Raw genomic sequence first — 25,948 nt, forward strand, 5'->3', positions numbered from 1 at the left:
AAGTGGGGAACAATTTTACAGACACGCATAAATAACGGACATTCTTGATCTGTGATTATTTTGTAATAAAGAACTGAATGTTTACCAATTTATTTTACATAAGTGTAGATATAAGTCCATCAATCCATCCATTTTCTTACACCCTTTGTCCCTAGTGGGGTCGGGAGGGTTGCTGGTGTCAATCTCCAGCTGCGTCCCGGGCGAGAGGCAGGGTTCACCCTGGACAGGTCGCCAGTCTGTCGCAGGGCAACACAAAGACATACAAGACAAACAACCATTCACTCACACCTAGGGAGAATTTAGAGAAACCAATTAACCTGACAGTCATGTTTTTGGACTGTGGGAGGAAGCCGGAGAACCTGGAGAGAACCCACCATGCACAGGGAGAACATGCAAACTCCATGCAGAAAGACCCCGGGCCGGGAATCGAACCCATGACCTTCTTGCTGCAAGGCAACAGTGCTACCAACTGCGCCACTGTGCAGCCCGTAGATATAAGTCTTGCTACAAATACAGGAAATGTATAGATAATCACATCTGATGGCTGCATCAGAGGTTCTCAGAAAATATCTCTGGTCAGCTGAAAGAAAAAAGGCGAGGGACTCCGCTGCCAAGAACCTGGATGTGGGTGATTTGGTTCGGGTCCAGAACAAATCACCGCCCCTCCGTTTTTCCTCCGAAAGGTCTGTTTGCGTTTCCGTCTGACTCTTAATAGACGAGGACCATTTCGATCCAGCCCTAACGAAGTCGTTTTCTTTTTACCTCTGTAGATTTTTATGTGCGGCCGCAGTGGAGAGTGACGGCAGCACTGACGTCAGTCATTGAAAAAGAGGACGGGTAATGAGATAAAATGTATCACCGGTGGGAGGGTTGTTTTTTTTTTCTTTCTTTTTATTCAAATAAAACACGCCGACCTTTTATCTGTCAGGGTGAATCATGGTCGCGTCTGCGGCTTAATGACGGAAGTATTTAAGCCGGACTCATCAATCTCTACCGACTAAGTCTTGCCCTGAGGTACCAGCCTGTCTCCTCTCAACCTGTGGCACGTATGATTTAAGTCAGAAGGGGAACATGATGAAGTGTCCTCTAAATTATCCGCCTCTTACTAATTGATTTCAACCTTCTTCCCCTGTGTCTTACAGATTTAGACTCTGATTCGGTTCCCTAATGTTGAGAAATTACAGCGTCTTTTTTTGCCCCTCTCTCTCTCTCTCTCTCGGTGAAATGATAGCCTTGCAGAAGATAGACTTGCAGACTCCTAGGAGGACTTGATAACACTCCAGCATTATATCGAAAGCAAAAATATTAACCATAAGAATGTTGACACACATGCGCAAACAACTAAAGAAAAAGCAATGCTTTTTTTAAGTCTGAGAACTCGTGAAGGTGGAAGAAAAAAACAAAAAACAAACCAAAAAGCCAATGTTTGGACTGCCCAGAAATCAGACCAGTAGTCTTGATCTTGGACTCGATCCGTTCCAGCAACAAAAGAGAGAAATTTGCCTCGACATTAAAATTCCGGGAGGAGAGAAAATTATTGCAATGGATTTCCAGAATTACCGACAGGCAGTAAACGCCAAGAAAATCTAACCCTTCTGATCAGGACACGTCGTTCAGCAGGCCCCTTTGGATCACGTATCCAGATCGCTACGCGTGTTGCGCTGCTGCATAATGGAGTGAACAACAGAGGCAATTGAGATGATTGAACTGGGCTAAACTGACTCAGCCGCTCCTGGACAAGATATTTTTAATTTTTTTTTTTTTTTATTGGATTATGCAAAATATGATAGCTCATAAGAAGAATTTGATCTCCTCTCTCGGCCAGTGGGGTTGTTGACGTCCATCTGGATGTGCTGATACATGGGCTCCCGTATCCAGAGTGGTGTCCTTTAGGTAATCCAACCCAAGCACTCCGATGATATTGTTTGGAAAGACATTACTGTTTTGATACGCTTTTTTGTCTTCTTCTGTTTTTCAGTGGTGGAACTCTGGGAGGAATATCTATATCACAACAAGGTGAGACCGATGTTTCACCAGAAAGCTGCAGTATTTAACTTAAAAATATTTTCTGTGGGTTTTTTTTAAAGTCATGACGGTACGCTACGAGACAGATCATCTGTGAAAACATCCAGCTCCTCCCAGTGCCGCTATTGAAGTCCAAAGAAATGCACGGTACAAAACAGCCAATCAGAGCCAGGAGGCGGGTCTTAGCGCTGTCAATCAACCTCAGGTAAGTCTGCTAATGGCAGAGAAACAAATTGCCCATTAGTGGCCATGCTGACATACCTTAGCATTCGGACGGGCTCAGGTGTCAGGAAGAAGCTGTGGCGTGATGGAGAGCAGCGCGTACACAAGCATGATTGACGGCGCTAAGACCCGATTGGTTGTTTCTAGTTAGCACTGGGAGAAGGCAGTTTTTCACAGATTATCTGTTTCATACGACAGAATATTAGGGTCAAACTAAGAAAAACAATTTAATTCACAAAAATCATATTATGAGAACAATATTGCAATAATATGAAAATATATGTATCATGTATATTGTTGTATGCGTCTGTAGATAGGTGTGTATGTATGGATAGATGTGTGCACATTCTGTATATATGTACTTTATAGATTTATTCCTGTGCATACAGTTAAGGCAGATTTATATATGTTCAAATGTGTGTGTATGCACATATGTATGCATGTATAGAAAAAGATTAATACGACTTGACATGTCTGAAACGAATCGATAAATGAATGAAAAAATGAGAAGTCAATATTTCAAGAATAAATTTGTAATATTACCACAATAAAATCGAAAAATTATGACCTTATTTTCATAACATTATGACTTTATTCTCATAACATTATGACTTTATTCTCATAACATTATGACTTTATTCTCATAACATTATGACTTTATTCTCATAACATTATGACTTTATTCTAACATTTTTTCCACTATGTCTCGTACAACTTAGTTCTCGTCATGGCTTTATTCTACAATTATTTTGACTTTATTCTGGTAATATGGCCTTATTCTCATGATTGTATGACTTTACTCTTGTAATTTAATTTCTTTAAATTTTCTTAGTGTGGCCCAAATGCTCCATCTCGCACACCATACCGTCCCGACATAGTAACAGTTTCAACAACTGTGTGAAAAAATATTTTTTCCTAAAAGTTAGATGCAGTTTTTTTTGTTTTTTTTCACCGTTTTCTTCTCACAGACCTATAAAGCCAGTTGTTGTGAATATTTGACAAAGGACCCGAGGATAGCACTGTACATCAAAGCCACAAACAACCCCTGGATGAAACCTGCGGCTCTAAACGCCATCCTTAAAAATTACTTTTGATAAGTATCATTAGTGGCTCGGCTATCTGGAGGTTTTTAAGGATCTGAGAGAAATTGCGAATTTGGGTTGACAACGCTCCAGACGTTTAAACATTTTAAAATGTCCATTAAAAATGTTGCCATAGGTATTGGATTTGCTGCCTGGGCCTTTTATACTCTGGCGAGGACCTCAACCATTTATTTGGTAGAGAACCCAGCTCATAAAATTAGCTCATTTATTTCTGTTTTCTCATTAGTCTGTTTGGCTACACCTCACAGCTTTCACTTTGTCCAGAACTTTCCCCCTAATTAACATTTTTTCAACAAAAAAAAAAAAAAAATATATATATATATATATATAATATATATACCTGAACATTCTGCTGAGAACTGGCTCATACATCTACAAGGGTAAAAAAGGAGCATGAATAAAAAGTTTCTGTCCGGTTTACATAGACTACATAATGGGGTCGGTGGGAAAAAAGAAAGAAAAGAGAAAGAGTAGCTGCCAGTAAACTGGAGAATCACTTTGTCACAGCGCTGCGGCTCGTGTTGTACGTAGTCCAAACGTGGTGGGATGAGAATCTTCTGCTGTCTGCTAAACAGAGACTAAGTGGGAGCCATCACTATTACCTTGGATAGTTGCGGTTGTCTGCTTGCCATATCCATGATGGCAAGCAGATCTGCCAAGTTGACTCCGACATGAATGAGCGTGTGAGACATAGGTATTCAATGCTGTGTGTGTGTGTGTGTGTGTGTGTGTGTGTGTGGTCATGGGTGCGCCTGGAATTGTTGGTTCCAGTAACAGGATGGAGTTCATCTCTATTAAGAGCCGCTTGATAGTTTACATAAGGGAGTTCCTTGTGTATTTTTCTTATATATTGGGTGCACAAAATTAAAAGATGCGTGTGAGAAGTTGGATGGTAGAAAGTCGACAATAGAGACATAGTGAGTTAGATTACAGTGTTTCCCAATGTCGCTAAGGATGTACAAACAGTTGTGGTTATGTTATATGGTTCTTTTCCCAGGGTGAAACGAAGTGGGTGTAAAAGTATTTGCAGCGAATTTTGTCAAAGTTACACAATCACAAATTCATGTTTCTTAGCTTAGCATACTTTTTTTTTTTTCTTAAATTCCAGAAATCAGAGTTCGCTCAGGATCATTACCTCACTGGAACACTAAATTGTGCCCAAGTTTTATTTGCCTCTCTGACGGTTTGAGGACCATTTGGTGAATTGGGAGATGCTTGTCTATTATTGTTGTCCATGTTCTGCAAGGTCCGACCACTGCTGGCAGAGAACAAGCCCACAGCATGATCCTAATACCAGCATGTTTGAGCGTTGAGTCTCACCAGTACATCTCTAAACATGCCTCATCATTGTGGCTAATTAGCTCCACCTATTTCCTTTGAACATGGACTCACATTTTGTTTTGTTAGATTGTAAGTACAGCTTCACTATATGAAAATATATAAATATGTATTTAGAGAGACCAATCAACCTGACAGTCATGTTTTTGGACTTTGGGAGGAAGCCGGAGAACCCGGCTATATATAGATATATCTATATCTATATATAGATCTATATCTAGATATGTATATCTATAGATCATCTGCAAAAGTCAAAAGGATATCAATAAGTGTTTCAAGATGCTCCTGATTTGTATTCAAAGATTTTCTATGAACTTTTAGCACAAATTGTAATCAAATGAAAAATTCAAGCTCGTATGTTAAGTCAGTTGATTGGCTTAGCTGTGTTATCGACCAAACTCCACAGAAGTAGAACAGAAACATCGTCTTAAACCACAATAGTTATCAGTATACATGACAAAAGCTTAATAATACTTTTCCAGTCAGCTTCTGCTTTTACCAAACAAACGTCATCAGATTTAACCTTGCGTAGTTTGCAGTGTCTCTCAGTGGGTAGCATTAAATATCCCTGCGATGACTAGATTTGCGCATTCGACGTATGAAGATGCTCTCACGCGAGCATCTTCAGGTGACACAAGACACCTGAGTCCAACCTCAGCCCGGTCAAGAAATTGACCCTCCCAAGCTCCCAATTCTTCTCTTAAGAGCAACGTCCGTCGTCGGACACGAACTCAAGCCGACCCGAAGGCACGCCTGCACATTGTCTGCACATTTAAAATTGCACTTTCGCACCCATACGTTTCCCTGCCCCCATCTTCCTCCCTCAAACACGACTTCTCCTGGCTTCGAGAGGAAATCATTCCCAAGCAACAATGCCCTTGGAGAAAGTGTTTCATTTGCATTCAAGCCGGTGCGATTGTGTGGAGGAAAAATAGGAGGGTAATAAGCTATGGAAAAAAAAAAAAAAGCACTTCACCAAGCCAGGTGACCTTGTGGCTTCATATGCAGTCCTTGCATTTAATTATTACAATTCATTGCCTCTCCACTTAAACTGTACAGCTCTTTGCAATCAGTCCAAGATAAAAATAGAGCACACTCTAATTTTGTGGGGGTGGGGGGATATGTGACAAAACAAATCAATCTCCACAAGAAAGAAAAAATCATGATCAACAAACCAGAATTACTAAAGTGTGATCACACACACATCAAACACAGCTGTAAAATAATTTGAACTTGTTAGGCGAGTTCGGGTGGCCAAAACGTGGCGACTGCAGCAGTTGCGTTCTTGCAGCTTTCAGGTGTTATATGACCGAATTCTCGCTGGTCCAACTTTCTGCTTTCTCCCGTATCCCGTTCCCAGAAAGAGGGGAGTGGATCAGGCCATCTCTGCCCGTTGCCAAAACAGTATCTCATCACCGGGCTTTGCTTATGCGACTGGACAGGCCAGGATTTAGCACTGCGTGCCTCATCCATCTTTAGCGCTCTCCTCATAAAAGAGACAGTGATGAATAAATGTGCTCTTACCTTTTTTATTTACTCCCTCGGCTTGGGGAAGTGAGGCTACCCCTTTGTCGGTGTTCAGGATGGATCATTTTGAACCTTAAAAGTTGCTGTTGCACGTCAGATGTAGCCAGCAACAAGGTTGTTGCTGGCTACCTCTGTTTTTGCGTCCGTTTATCCTGCCTGCCCCTATGTAGCATTGATTAATTCTACCTTAGAAAGCAGAGTATTTTAAAGTACTGTAAAGATAGATTGTAGTGTTATCCTCTGAACAAATCCTAAGCCATAAGAGACGAAGGGGAGCGTTTCTGTTAGTACGAAAACACAGCGTTGTGCTTTCAGTTGCCCAGACTAATGGCTAAGTAATGTAGTAAATATGTTTACAACTGCTTTATTCTGTCCTATTCTAACAACATTTGTTAGTTTTGCCGTCACTTTTGCTCTCACACTAAGAGGTACAACAATAAAGAGATATAAGTAACTCAGTTTCCCTGTTAATGGTGGTAATATTACACCTGATTGTGTTAACCTGCCTGTGAATCCCCTACCTCTGCTTTGAGAACGAGCACTTAGAGATGATAGTTGTGTTTTCAGGAATAATCACCCAATTTACTTTCTCTTGTGTACCTACGTGGAGGATGAAGCAGCGAACGTAACTTACTCGTTTCCCCGAACGTTTTTGTCTACGTCTTAAGAATACAAAGAGAGCTTTCCCGTTAGCTTGGTGTTGGTAGGCATCTTTCACTCAATATACATTTAGTTGCTCTACAAATTTCCCATTGAAGCTTTCTGTAGCCATGTTTCTAGCCAACCGAGTCAATAGGTTGCCTAACTTCTCACTACATCCTCTGCAGGGCAGGTAGGGAACCTGCCATGTTCTCACTTTGGTTCATATAAACCTACAATTATATCAGAATACTGACTACGCAAATGAACATTTTAGGATTGACCCTGGGATTTGTTTTAACTTCTCATTTTTTAAGGTGATGACCTTTGGGGGCGTGTCCTTTACTTGTACGCTGATTGTGCACCAAAACCACAATTAGATGTTCTGCTGCTGAAGACAATGCAAAATCAGGTAATCCACATTTAATCACTGAGATTATCTCGCACGCTTGCATCAGTGGGGAACGTTGTCTCTGTATCTCTCCGCGAGATTAGACAGGCACCTTCGATGACTCATTCTGTTCTTTCCATTAGCTAGTTGGATGCCGTACTTGATCCTCGATTAGTGAGTGCTTCATAGGGCGCGTTTACGTGTCCTCTAATATTTTAGTTTGATGACACGCAACTTCTGAAAGCAGAGGGAATGTGATGCATCTCGAGGAGTCACTGCTGTATGGATGAAGCATATCGTTATATGTTAAGTCATGATTAGAGTCTTTATTGTCACAGATTAGCTCAATATCCTGTGTGATAATATGTGTTCATTGCCATCGCTATTGTTCTGTATGCAGCAATTAAGACACAAGACTTTGATTTATCTGGACAGTACATCTAGAAAACCTGGGAACATTCCTGGGTTTGTTTTTTTTTTTTGTGGTTGATGTTAAAATGAAAGATAATCATTTTAAATGTGACCTGTGCAGTTCAAAAAAGAAGCAAATCAAATAATGTGCAAACCCACATGCTAATAAGCTGTTGTAGCCCTTTTGGTGCAGATTTAGAGGCTCCTAAAACCAACATTAAATGTGGAAACTTCTCACTGGACTTTGAGGGTGCAGTTGGAGGTTCTAAGAAAATGTTGACACCATCTGAACACGAGAAACTGGCCGTTCTCCAACGCAACGCTACGTTGTCTCACGTCATTAGCTAAGCAGCTAAGGTGGACGTGAAACATGGCGTCAAAAACCTTGATTCAACATTGAACCGTCAGTCAATCCTGAGCTTGGGTGATTGTGTGCGTCGTGCCGGGTGAAGGGTGAGAGCAGCGCGTGCACAAACATGATTGACACTGACAGGCACTATTCCTGGCTCTGATTGGTTGTTTCTGACCGGGAGCTGTGTATTATTGCAAATGATGGAAGGATAACTGGGAAGAGGCAGAGGAGCTTCATCCCCCCCCCACACACAGATTTTCTGTCTCATATTCTACTGTCAGGACATGGTGACATTTTTTACATATATATGGGGGGAAAAAAGCCTGGGCCTTTTCCTAGTACACTTTTTCCTTACACTAAACTTTCCATAGATATAGCCCTCAAAACAGTAACCTCTATTAGTAATTAATTTTTTTTGCATGCATGTGTGTTACCGCGTGCAAAACAACCATCAAATAAAGAATCACCCCCCCCACATGTAAATAGTAGCACCACGCATGTACAGACAGAAGCTTCACCCAGCAAGTCAAGCCAAAGTGCGCTGATGTGGAAAAACAAACTATGACGAACTCAAAAGAAAAGAGGAAGCTAATTTCCTACATCATTAACATGGATCCTGTAGGAGCTGAGAATGTTTCCCCTGGGCAAAATTAACATTTGGGGAAAGAGCAATTCACTTAAAGCTCCTGGACAGTAAACAATAAAACCAAATAAGAAGTGGATATTTTATATCTGTTGAATTCAGTTGTGTCCCCCCCCCCCCCACACACACACACACACACACACACACACACACACACACATTTAACTGAGCAAGGCATTTCACTCAGATTTATTTTGAGGTAACTGTATTTTTATGAAAATAACTTGGAAAGTAACTTTTTGTCGTCGGGTTGCCATTTGATGACACGGCTGACAAGTCAAAGCCGTGCTTCAGCGTAAGCCCATCATCCCAGGGCTAATCCTGTTCTAAACTGCCCAGTGCACAGCAGCGAAGAACAAGAAACCCTCCGTCCCCTCCTGGAGCTAATCTTCCTGGGAATCCCGGATTACATGCAATACCAATAGTGAATCCTCTAAACATAATAAGATAAGATACTGGATTAGGCAGCTCTCTCTCTTTGCGGTCTCCTTTAATTTGGCCCGTCGTCTCTGTTAATATATGGGCCAACGTTAGAAAATTGAGAAGACAGTGGAAGTTCTCGGGACGGACGCAAAGATTGATTTTTCCCCGTCTACAGAAGTGTGTGACTTCATCGTCACAGGCACAAATCTGCTAAAAAAAGAAAAAAAAAAAAAAAAAGAGGATTTTATCACACTTCCAAATTCTCCTCCTAACTCCAAAAGTCACAGTTCCCAAACCAAACCACAGATGGCAGTATTGGTTCAGTCTGAAGGAAGTGAACAGCAATTTCTCATGTTGATCAAGAGTCAAACTGACAACTCTTTTCCCTCCTATATAACTTCATCCATATCAATATAAATATAAAATTTACACGGGAGTCAAACAACACAACCCGAAAAAATAAATAATAAAACCTCAACTCTGCATTAAATCAAACAGCTTTCACTCTGCAGCTCTTCTAAAGGCAGTCCGTTCTGGGCAGAACCCCTCTCCTCTGTAAAACTAACTTTGGTCGGTCGAAGTTAAAACATCGCCTGGTTTTCATTGGTTCTGGTAAATTGCTGAGGCAAATCAAATGCAGACGCTCATGAGCCAACTCAGAGACATTTAAAAGAAAAAGAAAAAGAATTTCCTCACTAGTGGCGTTGAGCCGGAGACCTGTGTCGGCTTAAGAGCCGTCAGACGAATATGAACTCGACAGTTCTTTTTCCTCTGCCCGAAAGGAAAATTGTAGACGACTGCCATGGCTTTTTTTTTTTTTTTTTTTTTTTAAAGTTGATTCTGCATGGGTGAACAACTCCAGATTATTATCTGGTTCAGGCTCAATTCGAAAAGCCTGAACCGGATAAGGGAAGCAGGCAGCTTTAAGATGCATCCCTTCCTCCGTCTGTCAGGATTCTTCCCAGATTCATCAATAAACCTTTTCCTCCATTAATCATTGTCAGCATATTTTTGGAGGTCTGCATTGATGAATGACAACGTTTTTTCAGCTTCCTGCAGTTGAGTCAGCTGCCGTCTGAGGCCAAACAAACCTGTAATTAACCTTCTGCAAGAGACAGAAGTTCTGGTCTCGGGGTTCCTCCATATTTTCCATTTCAGAATTCCATTATTTTTCTGATTAAATTTCAGTATTTTTCCTGGATTTTGCTACACTTTGAACATTAGTGCACAAAATACTAACTTTGTTGGGTTTTTGTATTGGTCTGCAGGTAAACAGCTAAGGTTTTTTTGTTTTTTTTTTTGCGTCTGGATTAACTTTATATCAGCTTCAATTCAGAAATTTACAAAAATTGAGATTCAGAGCTGTAGTTTGTTCCACTTTGGAAAAAAAAAAGGTTTATTAGTTTATTTTACAGATTATTGTGAAAACGAGCATACGGGATCATAAATAACATGTATTGTACAGCTAATGTGTTCTGGTCACACTGTTGATGTAGTACTAAGTGATAACAGTTCAAACCTGCTAGAAACTGGGGCGAATCAGGGGGCTGCATGATCCAAGCTGGGTAACTATCTACAGCATGGTTTACTTAAGTTAGAGTTATTGAGAGCATCCTCCCTTTTCTGTTAAAAATCAAATAATTACAGAAAAAATAAATCTAAAGGTGGTAGAAAAAAAAACAAAAAAAATAAACACTTGTCCATGAATGAATGGTCAAATTGCAAGGATGTTTGAGCTGCCATGTTGCTCCGACTTAACAGAAGAAAAAGGAAACGCGAAATCAGGAGACCTATGACATGGTGATCTGCATGGACTCCAGCATCTCCTCCACTGCCTTTATGGAGCATTTGTTCTCCTTATTGCCTCGACCAGCCAGCTGTGAAGGAAGGAGAGAGAGAGAGAAAAAACAATACGTATTAGGCTTAAATAATGTAAAACCAGACCAGGACTGAAATGATTAATCGAGTAAACCGTGATTAATCAATTACTGAATTAATCGTCAACTAATTTAGTAATTGATTAATTGTTAACTGGAGTATATAGACATGGAAAAGGGGCATTTGCTGAAAGAACACACCACTCAGAGCAATAATTAAGTCTACTCATTATGTATGAGGCTTAAAATGCAACCAGTTTAGGGCTCAAATGATTAATTGAACAAACCGTAATTAATCATCAACCAATTTAGTAATCGATTACATGTCAACTGGAGTATAGACTCAAAAAAAAGGACATTTGCTGAAAGAACAATATCCTCATAGTAGTAATTATGCCAAAAATGTATATACTTTGCATTTTAAATAAAGAAAAACCTTGGTAAATCTGTTTTAGTTTTAGTACAGTTTTAGCTTCACCTGCTTCTAATTTTATATAAACAAAGAAAGGGGGATGAAAGAACTATTAAGAACTTTTTGCTGTCCAGTTATTAATCAAAATATAAACAGATTAGTAGACAGTATTTCTTTAGCTACAGATGCATCTTGTGCTGCAAGTGAACAAGCGTACACTACAGAATTGCTGTTATATTGCATTTTAGGCCATTCTTTTTTATTTTTGTATTCAAAAAATAATTTAATTATATTATTTGCACCTTTTAGCATATTTCTAATATTGTGTAAAAAAGGCTGAAGTAGTTAAATGAAAAATCTTCAAAATGCGCCAATTTTAAAAATCCAATTAATCGATTAATCATCAGAATAATTGACAGAATTATAGATCAATTTAACAGTCATTAGTCACAGCCTTAAACCAGACACTTTAATTAGGCTTCATTGATGGCTCATCCATTGAAAACATCCTAATTCCAGTTTCAGACCTAGAAGCTGAAATAATCAGCTCTAGAGTCTTCAGAGTTGGCAAATAGGTCGTGCAAAGTAAGAAATCACCTCTAATTGAAAAGAGTTTTGTTCAAATGTTGTGTAAGTGCCATTTTTGATCAAAGAGTGCTTGGAGACAGGAGTCTAGTATGAGTCCACTTCCATGGCCTCTGGAGCAGGAGCATAACAACATAACACCCCCGACGCTGATGTCTGTGCCATGTCCAGACTGTTTCACAGGAAGTGCCGCGAATCATAACCACAACCGTGTACGAGACAACTCAAGCGTACACACCCAGACACACAATCTTTCTACCTAATTTAGTTCTGCAGCGGGCAAGGCAGCCCCTTCCAAAATACGTCAAGGAAAGATGACTTCCTTCACTGTAGGCGAGGAGCCAGAAATGGAACAAATTCGTCCAATCAAACCTCTTACGCAATCATTCAGGGCAACGTGTTGAGGTACGGTAGGGCCTACAGGCTGCTGCGACGATTAACAAAATCAGTGGCGTCGACAATACGTTCAGTTGAACAGCTTTCCTCCAGAGAGTCCCCTGGTAGCAAGAAGCAACTCTGTCTGGAGTCCAAATTCAAAGCAAATGGCAGATGAGACATCGGAATCAGTGTCAAAACGTAAAAACGGGTTCTAAACGTTTTCAAAGTTTGAAGTGCTCTGAAGTGCAGGCGTGCTTCAAGATTGTACGCCTGAGATTGTAGATCCTCAAGAGCAACAGATGGGCAGCTGAAGAGACCACACCCAGGGCATCCATACCCATCGAACTTAAAAATGCTTTTATAATCCAAAAGGGAAGTTAAATGTTGCTGTAACAACATATCAGACGACTTTCTTCAAGAGTTGTTTGTAGATGCTGACTTCTGTGAGCAGGGAGGATCTCCTCTAGCAGTCAGTATTACAGCAAGTCAGAAGAAGTCTCTGACTGAAGAAACTCTGCAGTTGTAAAAACAACCTTATGAAAAGGATGCTGAGGGTTGTCCATAATTTTCCTGGTTTTAAGAAGGGACGCACAATATCTCGGCAATTACATCGTATCGGACGATTTTAGTCATTTTTTTTAACATATCGCTCTCAACCTGATAAGTAAAACAGGGCCGATATTGAAAACAATGTTTGTGTCCATGTAAATTACATTAGGTAAAACACTCGTGTGTGTGTGTGTATACTGTGTTTATCTAGTAATTACATAATCAGCATGGATTTATTTGATGATTAGAGGTGTACGATATATTAATAGCATTAATAGTAAATAAGGACTAAGACATGCAAAAAATTTTTATTTAAATCGGTCCCATAAGTAAAACTGGGCTGAAAATAATACAATGTTTATTTCCAACTGAAGCAGAAAAGCAATGTCGGAGGTATGGTAATTTTCTCACGCGTCAAAAGAGTAGGTTTATGCAATATCAGAACGTTTTGGACATTGGCTGTAAAGCAAATGTTAATATCGAATAATGATATCAGCAGAGATGTTCACGCTGGTGCATCGCAAAATATTACAACTTCAATCATACTGCTCCTGTAGATGTAAGTCCTTTAATGGGACGGCAGAGAAAGTTCTGGAGTGATGGGAGTTTTCTCAAGCTCTAAAGGTCTCCTTCATTTGTTGCTGCATAACGTAAGTGAGCCGTCTTCACTTTTCCCTCACTTACAAGGTTAGTTTTCATATGGTGAGAATCTCACACTGGCCCGTGTCTAATCAATGCGAGATGATAAAAAGTCGTCCACTCAACGTATGCCCCTCAACTCCAAGACATGCAGTCAACCAAACTACAAGCAATTTTTACATGTTGTCTTTTTGAAGCAGTGTAGAAAAACCCTGCTTACTCTTTTTTTCATTTTATTTATTTTTTTCAATAAAAATCACTGCTTTAATTGATTTGACACGTTCACTCATTCCGCCTTTGGCATTGCTCAAGAGTCCACAAACAGGAAGTAACTGTAACCTAAACCTAGCCCATACTGCTATTTCCATGCTAGAACTTTTTCCTTCCCTTTTTGCCAAACTTAGACAGGGCATTTGGCGAAGGTATAAAATTGGCTACATAATTTCCAACAGTGACTCATTCTTCTGGATTTATTGTGTGCGTGTATATATATATATTTATATACGTGTGTGTGTGTGTGTGTGTTGAGATGGTGTAGCTGCAATGATCAGTGCATTTAATTGCTTTGCTGCCTAATGCACCATTAGCCCAGGCCTCGTAGTCAATTAACTCCTCAGCCTGAGGTGAGACCACCACATTAACTTCTGCCCTCCTCTCCAACAGAAGGAGCAGACCAGGCAGCTTCTCATCTATTTAGAGCATCTGATAATAGAGTCACGAGGCAGTGGGAGCCTGTGGTTCGTGACAGTGGAGCTAATCAGAGAATTTGTTTGGAGAGTCGGGGCACGAGGCCAACCCATGTAGTGCAGCCGAGAAGCCCCACTTCCCCAAAACAAACCCGGCATCTCCAGGTCTTTCTGATGTCAGTACCTCGGTCGGCCGTGAACTCTCGTCGACGTCTCGCGCCCACCTGCCCGACCCCAACGCTGAGGTATGACAATCACCAGGTACCGGAGTGTAATAAAACCGGACGACTGACACGAACAACACTTTAAAGGGGCCATCAATCAGCCGGCACAAAGAGCGCAGCAGCCTGCAGCTGTCTGACGGAGGCCTGGCGTCTCCGCTACCTTAGAAAGGCTCAGAAGTTATTAAACTGGAGGAAGGACAGACGGAATGAAGGGCAGAACCTCACACCTTATTATTTAGCCCGTTTCACGTGGGTGGGAGGGGGGGGTAAAAAAAAAAAAAAGAAAAAAAAAAGGGGAACGTGCAAGTTTGCTGCCAGGCATAATAACACTGATACCTACAACTACGCTGACGTTTACAACTTTTCAGGTCGTTGGGAAAGAATGTCGAGGAAAGCAAAGCTTTTTTATATATTGTCACATTGTAACTAGGGGTGTCCTGCCCTGACATTGATGATAGAGATGCAATTAAGAACCAAGAACTTCAAAGTATTTTATTTGGATTATATGCAAGAAACTAATACAGATTATTGCATGCCTGGACAGTCTTGTAAACAAAATGTCCATTCTTTTGTCTCTGTGATGCTGCTTGTGTACTAATGCTCTGGCAAACCTTTGAGGGTTATTCATGCTGAGAATTTGCATACATATACACCTTTGACTAACAATCAACTGTAGCTACTGGATTGTATTTACAGATATGAACGACGGATACTTTTGCCAAACACTAAAAAGGAGGAACGTGATGGTAATTTAGTGAATAAGGCATCTAATTGTTGTTACTCTAAAGCCAACTTTCATATTAATTCAAAAGAGAAAGTCGCTCAGCCACTAAAACCCGTTAAAAGTCCTTTTTAAACACCAATCTAATGTGTTCGTTGCCGTTTTGATCTAAATGTTTGTGCACAAAATGAATGCGCTAGTTTAGAGTCATCTTTCTTAATAATAAACAAACATTAGAAACATGCCAGGCTGTTTGGTTCCAAGCAGCCGACATCACTGAACCCAGATGTGCTCCATCTTTGTGGGCAAAGCTTCTCCCAAACACACAAGACAGTAAAGAAAATATTTAAGCAGGGAAACGTGCCGAACTACTGGTCATGCTACCGACTGACTCCTCTGAACACTTTCAGATGGGCTCCTCTAATTTAGGTTTGCTTTACAAAGACCTTTGCTTTTGGTCGCAGATATAGAAAACGAGATCAAACGGACGGACTAAAGAATGCTTTAAAAACGTTAAGACAAACTTATAAACTCAAAAGGTTTTTTAAAGCAAAGAAGTAAAGTCAAAAGGCTTTTTCAGACATTTCTTTCACTTTTCGGTTTTTATCATCAGTTGACCCAACACAATGCTTCAATACAAGTTACTAAAATCAACGTATTTCCGTATAAAGTAGCTTTAAAGTACAGTGAAATAAACACACTGCATTTCTTCAGAATCACAGTGAGTCGCCTAAAAGTGAATCATCGGAAGAGGTGCACTTTCAGATAATCTTGTGATGGTGATAGTATTGGGAAATATTGGGATGACGAGATCAGGAGCAATATGTGCACAGATTCTTCTTTCCTCTTTCTCATCTGTACTTCCATTAAACTGAGACCTTCTGAACTTTGTCCAGTGTGAGCATTTTGGAAGCGTCTTTGGGTTTCAGCATGTCATATTTAAGACCTTATTAATGCCACATTGAATGAAATTTAAGACCTAAATGACTAAACATTCAGGAGACGGTTGCATTACAATCAACCACAGCAAAAATTGTGAAATTTCCTGGGGTCTGTTGTTAGTTAAGACTGTTGAAGAATGCCTGGACACCCTGAAATATTACAATTGATTGTAAAATACAAAGAACATCATACCGACATTGTGACAACTATAATCTGTATTGCTTCGCTTGTTTTTGACTTTTTCAGTCAAAGATAACTTCATGTCTTGCAGTACAAGTCGGAAATTCTTCACAGTTCAATGTAATTATTCGCTGAGATCAGATTATGGCTCTATAAGAAGCTCGTTCCTGAAGATGACGTGTTTCTTTGAAGACGCTATAACCTTAACTTAATACAAAAAGAGTAAATGGGCCCAGACAGGGTGGAAACCACAAGGGTTGGTGTAACAGCGCTGCAAATGAAAGCCAGGGAAGCAGACTGTGCCTTTTTGGGGTCCTCTGGCAGTGAATTTCTTTCCAATTTTATGCAAATAAAGGGGTTTTCAGAATGACTAGATGTTGTGCGCAAATATCCAATGAAAGTTAAAATGCAATAGATGAAACTGGTTTGTTTTTTCCATTGGTGTGTCGGGGACTGAAGAGTCATGTGGAAAGCACGGCTTTCCGTAGCCGATAAAGCAGCGGAATACGACGAAGGCATTGTTCGAGTAGATCTCCATCCTCTCACCTTGTAGGCTCGATTTATCTGAGCGGCAGCCCAAGCCGCATATTTGATATTGTCCTTCTTCAGCTTGGCACTGACTTTGGGACTGGCAGCGATGTGACTTGCAGACTGCGAGAAAAACAGAAAAAGGGAGGAAGTTGTGAAGGAGAGAACAGGGGAAGGAGCGTTCTACTATCAAAACTTGGTGAAACAGCAATAAAAATAAAAAAAAATTGAAAAAAGAAAAAAGGTAATTGAGATGAATGTGCAACCACTCTTACCATCCACCACTCCACTAGTCATTGTGGCAGAATGAAGAGAAAAAACAGACCCGGGCCTGATGACACAGGGGGAATCATTTATGGGGAGGAAAAAGTGAGTGCTTTTAATGCTTCATACGTAAATTGTCACTTAACAGGGTCTAATTTCTCCAACACCGTTGATTCTCTGTGATGAAAGGACTTGTATGTTTAAAAAAAAAAAAGGAAGAAAAAAAATAAAAATCGCCTATTGCACAGTGAGTAGAGTGCCTTGGGAATCACGGTCTGTGCCTGCCTCGACAGCTCCCCTCTCAACCACAAATCCCATGTCTTTCCCATGTTCCTGCCATCATCTCCACACAGCAAACCCCAGAAGACTTAGTCGGCCCGCACTTCAAAGCTCTCTCTTCCACTGTGCTGAAACCTTAACTACATACCAATCAACCTGGCCCTGTTGTTTTGAGGGGGAAAAAATTGGTTTGGCTTCTGTATTTTTCTTTCTTTTTTTTTTTTTTTTTTAGTATGCCTTTTCTTTGTTTCTATTTTTCAACTCAATAGAAACCTCAGTTTGGATGATGTCAACCCTGACAGGCTACCCCTGAATAACAGCACACTCCATTATGGAGGGGAATCCCCGTGCATGTGTTGTCAGTAACTCGACCGCAAGCCAAATGTGGTCAGTGCTACCAAGTCCTCTGTCACACTGACTCACAGGGTTTGGGATGGTGAAAGTTTTCTGCCCTTTCACTGAACTGCCTGCACCTGTCAAGACTGAAAGAAAGTGACAATTACAATTTCCAAAGGGGAAAAAAAAAACATTCAGACAAACAAATTTCTATATCGGATGAGAATATTTCCTGAGAAATAGGCTAAAATGTCTGGAATCATCCGATTTTATGCTTGATCAGGAAACTAAAAAGCATAGGTAGGGACTGAAAATCGGCTGGATGTTTAGTTTATTATCATAACAATATTAAATCGATATTATTCAAGTACTGCATTTTGCACATTTTTCTAATAATGTGTAGCTCTACTAATAACACTTTTCATTAGGGAAGTTTTCACCAAGTGACGAATGCTTGGATATTGCATTCATAAGTATTCCTTATATTGCAATATAATGAATACTTTTGCACTATATTACAAAAGTATTCTTTTGTCTGTCTTTACACACGCATGTTTAAGTGACATTCCCATTCTTTATCCCTGCGGTTTAATAAAACCTGCTGTTTCTTGTAATAGTTTAAACTGTGAAGGTCTTCCACAGGCTCCAGGGGTGTATTTATGGGAATTTAGACCTTTTGTTTTTCCTGAAGTGCATAAGTGAGGCCAAACACTAATGTTGGACGGCAAGGAATAGCTTGCAGCCTCCACTTAAATCCATCCCAAAGGTCATTGGTTCTTCCACACCAGACTGAGGCCCTTCATGTCTTCATTGACTGGTTTGTGGACACCGGCGATGTCAGGTCACGGTTAGGGTCGCCAACCTGTTTCCACAAAATCATCACCATGAAACTGGACAAAACGTCTTGGTTTGTTGATGCCTGAAGAGTTCCTTTCACTGCATCAATGGGTTTGACCCCAATCCTGCTTGTCAATCAACAGATTATGTTGGGTGATGCCAGTAGCTTCCCCCTAATGTACCATTATCATACATCTACAACTGAAGGGGACCCGGGTTGGTTGTGTGGGGCACATTAACAATAGATAAAATAGGATACCAAATCACATCAGCCCGCATGTACCTGCTCCCTGAAGGGAAACCTAACCTGGAAGGTCTCCACCCACTTTACGTGAGCTAATCTGAAGGCCACAAGAAGTTTGTCTTTTGCTATCGACTCCGCCGGAAACAACTTCTCCACACTATGTGGCTTCATGGATTACTGGCCGTTGTTCCTAGTCGCTTTCACTTTGTTATATCTTCACTAGCGGTTGACTAGTTACATTTCCAGCATGGAAATGTAATGAGTGGATTTAATGAACAGGTGCCATCCTATCAGACTGCTACGTTGGAATTAACCGACCCTAGGAGGGCAGCCAGTTTTTGATAGATGTTTTAGAAGCCTTAATATTAGCCGGTAATCTGGCCAAACACATTTGGCCCATCAGACTTTTACAGAACACTGACTACTGCATTGCTGTACATCTTTAACCTGACCAGCCTAAGGGCAACATAGACAAACGTCTTGAAATAGAACCTGTCCTGCTTGTGGATTTGCTGCCACCAACTCGGTGAGGTTTGACAAGGTGTTGGCCGCTCTGTGGTGTTTAGACTGCAGGAAAACTCCCAGTGGAGAAAGGTGAAAACACTGGAGTTTCCTTCTTCCCTTCTGAAATCTTTATTCTTGGCAATGCTTTATTTGTGTTTTTATGTCACGTCAACCTTACATGTATTTTACTGGCCATACCTGACAACATCCTGTTTAAACAAACGCACAGATGGAAGGCAGTTTCAACCCAGGCTGCAATCAAATCAGCACTGATTGGATAATTTGCCATTGACAAAAAACCTGCTGAGGTCAGACTGTTCTCGCTGATATATATTTTTTTCTACTACTTCTCTCTACTTCATCTAAGTAGAACATGAAGCATTGCTAATACAAGATTTTGGTTAAATAAAGCCCTGCAAAGAGGGAGGCTTTTCCAGCAGTGGGGTTCAACGTCTGAGTCAGCAGCGAGATGACCTGTCTGAGAGCCCCTTCTGTTTTCCCCTCACAAAAACACACACACGCGGTCTTACTTAACTCTCACTGTGGCCAACCTTAACCTTGACAAACCGCAGGGTTGCTAAAATGGTCCTGCTGTTCTCTCCCCCCCTTCTCTCGCCTTGTCTTGCTTCTTTCTTTAAAGCCACGCAGTACTCACCATGTACAGGCCAAACAAGGCCCTCATGTTCCGGTTGTTTAACCTCAGTGCCTGGGCAAAATATTTTCTGGCCAGCTCCAGGTTTTCCATCCCCCCCTGTGTGTACTTCACCTGTGAGAGAAAACATTAAAGCAAGGCTATTGCTAAAGGGCAACTTAAGCAATGACAGCATGACATCTGAACAAGCAAGACATGACCGCCTTGAGTAAACACATCTGCTTTAATGAGTCTACAGCATGTTCCCAATGACATTGAGTGGTCCTGCCCTTTAAAAGAGAAATCATTCGGGTTTCTTATTCATATCACAGATGCAATTAAGAGGGCAGATTTTGAAGTGAGATAGTGTTAAAAGTTGTACTTTATCGTACTTGCAGTGACTCTCTTCGCATCTTTAGTTAGCATACATCCAGATTAGTTTGACTGAAGCCAAGAGGAGCGACGACCAAAGCAGCAAAATTACCTCCTGCTACAAAAGGATTAGAGCAGTTCATCCAAACACAACACAAGATAAAGATAGCAAAAAGGCCTATAAAATGGCATGTACATAAAAAGTGTGACCTTTTTGACATTGGAGTCGTGTTAAGATGGTGGAAGATCATTTTGGCTTCAGCCCCTGACAGAGAATAGCCGTTAGCTTAAGGCTCTGAAACTAAGTCTGGATTTAAACTAAATGAAAACGCCGACAGCATAGGCTACTTACTGTTTATAACATTTTAACATAACCTCACTTCAAAAAAATAGTAATAATCTTTCCTTTCTTATGAAAAGAGGAATCTCAGCATTAACTCCACAGCCTCCCCTCAAGGTTGATGATGAACTCACCTCCGCATACTGTTCACAGTACAAGTGATTGTGAGGATTGGTCATCATCAGCTCTTCCAGACAAAACGCAGCTTTTCCATAGCTGTGGAAATGACGGGGCAAACAGTAAGTCAATAGATTCAGCTCAGGATGAGTCATCCGTTAGCTTGCCCACCAACCCTGAAATGCATTTTGAAACTCACCAATAGGTTTCAGGATTTAAATCTTAGTCATCACACGAGATTTCAATCTGTTTCCAAGTAACCGACATACAACATATGTACAGGATCAGGATCAGAGGGTACTCAGGCTCTTCCTTTCCATGCCATCTACCGTGATGATTTCTCTGGGGATGATTACACTGGGGATAACGCTTGGATCCGCGTTTAGTTTTTGTACTTCTCTACCTTCCTCAGTTCAGCACCACAGGTAAAGTAGAAACACTAATAGGCTTATGACAGCACTTCTTAGCAACACGCAGCCAAGCTGTTGTTCTCACACTAATCTACAGTAGTTTCCGCTCTTAAAACAAAGTTTTCCTTTTCCAAAAAACCATCAGGATAATTGGGAGATGGACTGAAAAATCTGCTGCTGATCCAAGTCAGTCAGTTTTCAGTTTGACTAGAGCTGACCAATGACATAACTCTGATGTGGATACTGTTACTGGGGAAATAAGACTGAAAATTAGCTTTTCTTTTTTCAGGGATAGTGAGGTGTTTAAAAATGTATCATAAAGAAGTTAGAAGCAGCACAAAAACATGAGAAGAGGAAACTCTTCCAGGAGAGCAACACGTTCTACAAAAACCAGGAAGCTTTAACAGCACAGCAAAGGTATTCCATTTTTAAAGCTAAAAATCAGGATTTACGTTCTCTACACTTTATAGAAAATGCTGTTTTGGCAATGGTAGCCTAGGTAACTTAAATGGCAACCCTGTAATCAATTTTATTTGTTTCAAAAGAATATGAATACTCTGTTTTAGTAATTCCTCTTTCACACATGCATCCTGAACTCTGCTCTGGTCCCAATCAACACCCACAGGATGGCTTAAAGACAGATGCTTAGTGATGCTTTAGATTTTATATTATTGTTCCTAAAGCAAAATTGGTAGCAGTTCAAAGTTTTACAAAACCATAGATTGTTTTTTTTTTTTTTTTTTGCACTAATACATAATTGAGTTTATTGAAAATTTTAAACAAAAAACAAACAAAAAAAAACCCTAATTTTTCCTACTACACTGTGATGCCTCAACCTTCGTTGATGTCAAGTCGTAGCAGGGTTTCTGCAGGCTGCACAAACTCAAATTTAAGACCTTTTTAATGAATTTAGGACAAATATCGCCACAGAAATGCAGGAATGTCGTCCAACCAAGTGGTGATAAATTCCCACTAACCCATGACGGATGCCAAGAAGCAAGCTAGCTAGCAAGGGCATGTAAGCAGTGAGATACTGCTAGCCTTAACTGCCTAAAGTGAAACAACGCCATGAAGATATCGGCGTGCAACTTGATAAGGCAGATATGGTAACTAACAAAAATGTATCTACTTAAGTGCTTTAAAGAATGAAAATGTTTGAGATTACAATCTGTCTGCTTTTTTTCGTATTTGTCCTCCTACATTTAGATTTTGGAAGAGGTTTAATGAGGAAAAAACTATTGCAAAATTTCTTGCAAATATTTCTGAAGTAGCGCCAGAATTTTTTTAATTTTGATTGGAAAATAATCAAAATCCTGGATGGACTGTCGAATATTAATAATATTAAATAATTAACTAAACAAGAATACACTTTTGTGCAATAAGCAATCCAGGCAAGCAACTATGTGAAAGAAAAAAAAAAGTGCCTTTCTATGCAGGGATTTACACAGAAATCAAACCAAACTTCAATATATTCAATATTTTTTGTATAATGTTTTATTACACATTTTTGAATTAGACCTCTCTTCACATGACTTCACACTAACATATCTTCCATCAAATATCTTCCACTGTGTTTGAAGAATGAAGGCAAATGTTGGTATGTGAGGAGAACATGACTGAAATGCTGAATGCGAGAACAAGAAGAACTTATCAGCCTGCTTAACATCTTCCATTCTAACCGGTTGAAAGATTAGCAGAATAGTCAGGAAAAGAAGGTTTGGGACACAGAAAGAAATAAACATTGGGAAGGAGTTGAGTGGAAGGGGGAGATCAGAGGGCTTGAAGGGTTGAGGGGCTGCTTACAATTACCACTTCCTTTCCGTAAAGACTTTCAGATGTGCTTGTGCAGAGGCCGCGGCTTGCATCAGAGCTCACCCCGTCAGCCATCAAGCAGAATCTTGTACCACATCCAGAACCCTAACCCCCACGTACTCACCATGTAAGCCGTCTGAAATCCACCATCACCAAGCTGCAACCCTAAGACAGGTTCCTGAACCAACTCCTAACCAGGGCTGCCTTAAGGAAGGTTGTAGCCGCTATGATGTGTGAGGCTGCAGGACTTGTTTTTGTTTCTTTTGGAGGCTAAGAAAACCGCCAGCAAATGCTTCCTTCTGTATTTAACGCCACACTCTCGCGGCGTAGAAGACAGAAATTAATTTAGATTTGGCGAAATGTATTTGGGGGAAGCCTTTGGGTTATGAGTAAGGATGCGGCTAACGGTTATTTTATTAGTAATTGTAGCCGGATAAACAAATTGGCACATTCTGCAGATTTCTCATTTAACCACTTAAGCCTTTTTTTAATATAAATTATTAATGTTTAAAAAGATACTAAAAACAATTCAGCTCCTTTAAAAGATATATGTAAAACATTTTACTTCCTAGAATCAAATAACATGGCATTCCTTTACATGAACATTTAGTCATTTGTAGATTAATTAACCAATTATTGCATCTACTGATAAATAATTGGGTAGGAAAAGCAGCTTAATGGGAGATTTTGGTTTTCTAGAGGGTTTCTCTCTAGGAAAACCATTAGTTTTTACAAAATTTCAACTATGACACTTTAGGAGTTCTGTGTATTACACATTTACAAAAGCTTTTTTTATATGTTGCATGAAAAATTTATATTTTTTTGTAGAGTTTTGGTTTATTTACTGGTCAGAGTGTTATTTTAGCAAATGGCCCTGTTTTAGAGTCATTATACTCAAGTCAACGATTACTCAATTACTAAATTAGTTGACAATTACTTCAGTAATCGATTAATCACAATTAATCATGATTTATTTGATTAATCATTTCAGCCGTAGATATGAGCTTAATATTCTATATCACATTGAAAACCAGAACCTGGGACTAATACTTGCAAAAAGCAAAACATCATTGAAATATTAACTTTCTATTAACTCATTCTTATTTAGGTGGTGAGTATGTGTTTGTGGTGCAACACCTTCAGCAGCAATGCAAACACAGATCACTTTGCTTATTATTAGCTCTTAGGGAGTTGGACATTGAGAGGGGGACAGTTTTCTTTTTTTTCTCTCTTGCACAATTCAACAACAACCCATGTTTTCTCTCGCAAGGCGGCTCAGGGAGGCAGAATGAGCAACACCACCTTCTCCTGGGAATTTCACAGCAAGTGTTCTCCTGCTCCATCCCTTTAGGAAAACCCCAGTGATAATGCCCGGCTGGCCGGAAGAGGAGGAGGAGGGGAAACAGGGAGTTTGTAACCCAAAATAAAGAAAAGAATGAAAAGAAATTGACACGCCTGTAGATAAGGTTCTGTGGGAGTGAATGGTGTGATATTAGAAGTGTTGGGATTAGCCAGGAGATAATGGTCTCACCCTTGGATTTCCTCTGGCCGCTACAGCCATCAAGCCTCCCAGACAAAAGCACCAAATATCCAATAAGTAGCTGTCTGACGGCGCAACACATTCCTGCTGCCACTACCTTTGTACCGGAGCAACCACAGAGGCAAGCGTCTACACAAACGGCTGTAGAAAAGACTTAATGAAACAGCAGACACTGCTTCACTAACCTCTGAACCTTCAAAAAATCTCAGATACAACAAATCTGGCCCCAATAATTTCATGGGGTTTTTTTTATTTGCTTTTTTTCTAAAAACAAACAAAAAAAAACAACAAGTTTTTGGTTTGTCTGGAAATTCATCTTGACCGCATGCATATATTCACCAGTGGGAGGCCAGGGAGTCTTGAGGGGCTTAAGACTGAAATCCTATCAAATTACTCTTATGTGACAAACATGGACAGAACTCTATTCAGACACCTGGCTGAGTTAGGCATCTCAGTCCGTTATGTTATGGCTCTCCCGCAGTTCTCAAGAGATCAAGCTGTCAGACTGATGCAAAGCACTGTTTAAATACCAAATACAACACATTTCTGCCTTATTGTTTAAGTAACAAGTTTATTTTGCTGGGAAAAAGTAATTTAGTAGAAACAAGATAACTATTTTTTCACTGAAATTTCTTTAGTGTGTTAGAATGTTCCAAAGTGCCTTTTATTTTATTGAACCTTTCTTTTATCATTTACTTTTGGTTTAAAATAGATGTAGTAGTTGTCTTGACGGAAAAGCAGAAATAGCTCACAGACTGTTAATAAACATTGGACCTCTCTTCAATGTCACCCATCTGGAGAAAATGCCCTGCTTGTCTGGTCTATTATATTAAATGGGTTGTAATTGTACAGGTTAGTAATAGCTTAACCAGGAAGAATGGGAGCTATTCATATCTGCTAATTGATTAGAAAGACATAAAGCCTACGGTGCCTTGCAGGAATATTCACACTCCTTCCCTTGAACTTTTACACAATTTGTCATGTTATAACTACAAACCTCCAAAGTATTTTATAGTGTAATAAATAGACACAAAGTAGCACATAATTGTAAAGGGGAAAGAAAATGATACATGGTTGAAAAAACAAACAAACAAAAAAAGAAGAGAGACAGGTGTGGTGATGTATTTATAATCATCCTCTGCAGGTCAATTCTCAAGAAACGCGTCAGGCTGTAAAGTAGGAATGATTTATTTAGGGTTGATGTGAATTGTTAGTTTTTCACTAGTTATAGCATTTGTAAATGTAGACAGGTAGACCCAATTACACCGACTACAAAGCCAGGCCATTATTTTCATTCCACTTAACAATTATGCTCTACTTCATGTTGTTTCATCACAAAATCCCAATAAAATCCAATAAAGTTGGTGGGTGTAAAGTGAAAAAAATTTGCAAATGTTCAAGGTGTAACATTTGTAGTTCAAAGGACAGTGGGTAATGCAGTTTCATCTAACTCCATCCTGAAGCTGA

At 40.0% G+C, this 25,948-nt stretch overlaps 1 protein-coding gene across 2 annotated transcripts in view; it reads right to left on the reverse strand.

The window, feature by feature from the left end:
* Nucleotides 1–10,442: 10,442 nt before the first annotated feature.
* The window catches only part of emc2 (ER membrane protein complex subunit 2), a 29,273-nt gene continuing 13,767 nt past the window's right edge, over nt 10,443–25,948 (reverse strand). For both annotated transcript variants that reach the window (XM_044118192.1, XM_044118193.1), the window contains exons 8-11: nt 20,737–20,818; nt 19,915–20,025; nt 16,814–16,918; nt 10,443–10,951 (exon numbers count right to left, since the gene is read on the reverse strand). In XM_044118192.1, the coding sequence (XP_043974127.1) occupies nt 10,865–10,951; nt 16,814–16,918; nt 19,915–20,025; nt 20,737–20,818 (385 nt within the window). In that variant the 3' untranslated portion in view covers nt 10,443–10,864. The remainder of the gene's footprint in view (nt 10,952–16,813; nt 16,919–19,914; nt 20,026–20,736; nt 20,819–25,948) is intronic.

The sequence above is a fragment of the Gambusia affinis genome, linkage group LG05, assembly GCF_019740435.1.
Source record: "Gambusia affinis linkage group LG05, SWU_Gaff_1.0, whole genome shotgun sequence".
NCBI classification, from domain to species: domain Eukaryota; kingdom Metazoa; phylum Chordata; class Actinopteri; order Cyprinodontiformes; family Poeciliidae; genus Gambusia; species Gambusia affinis.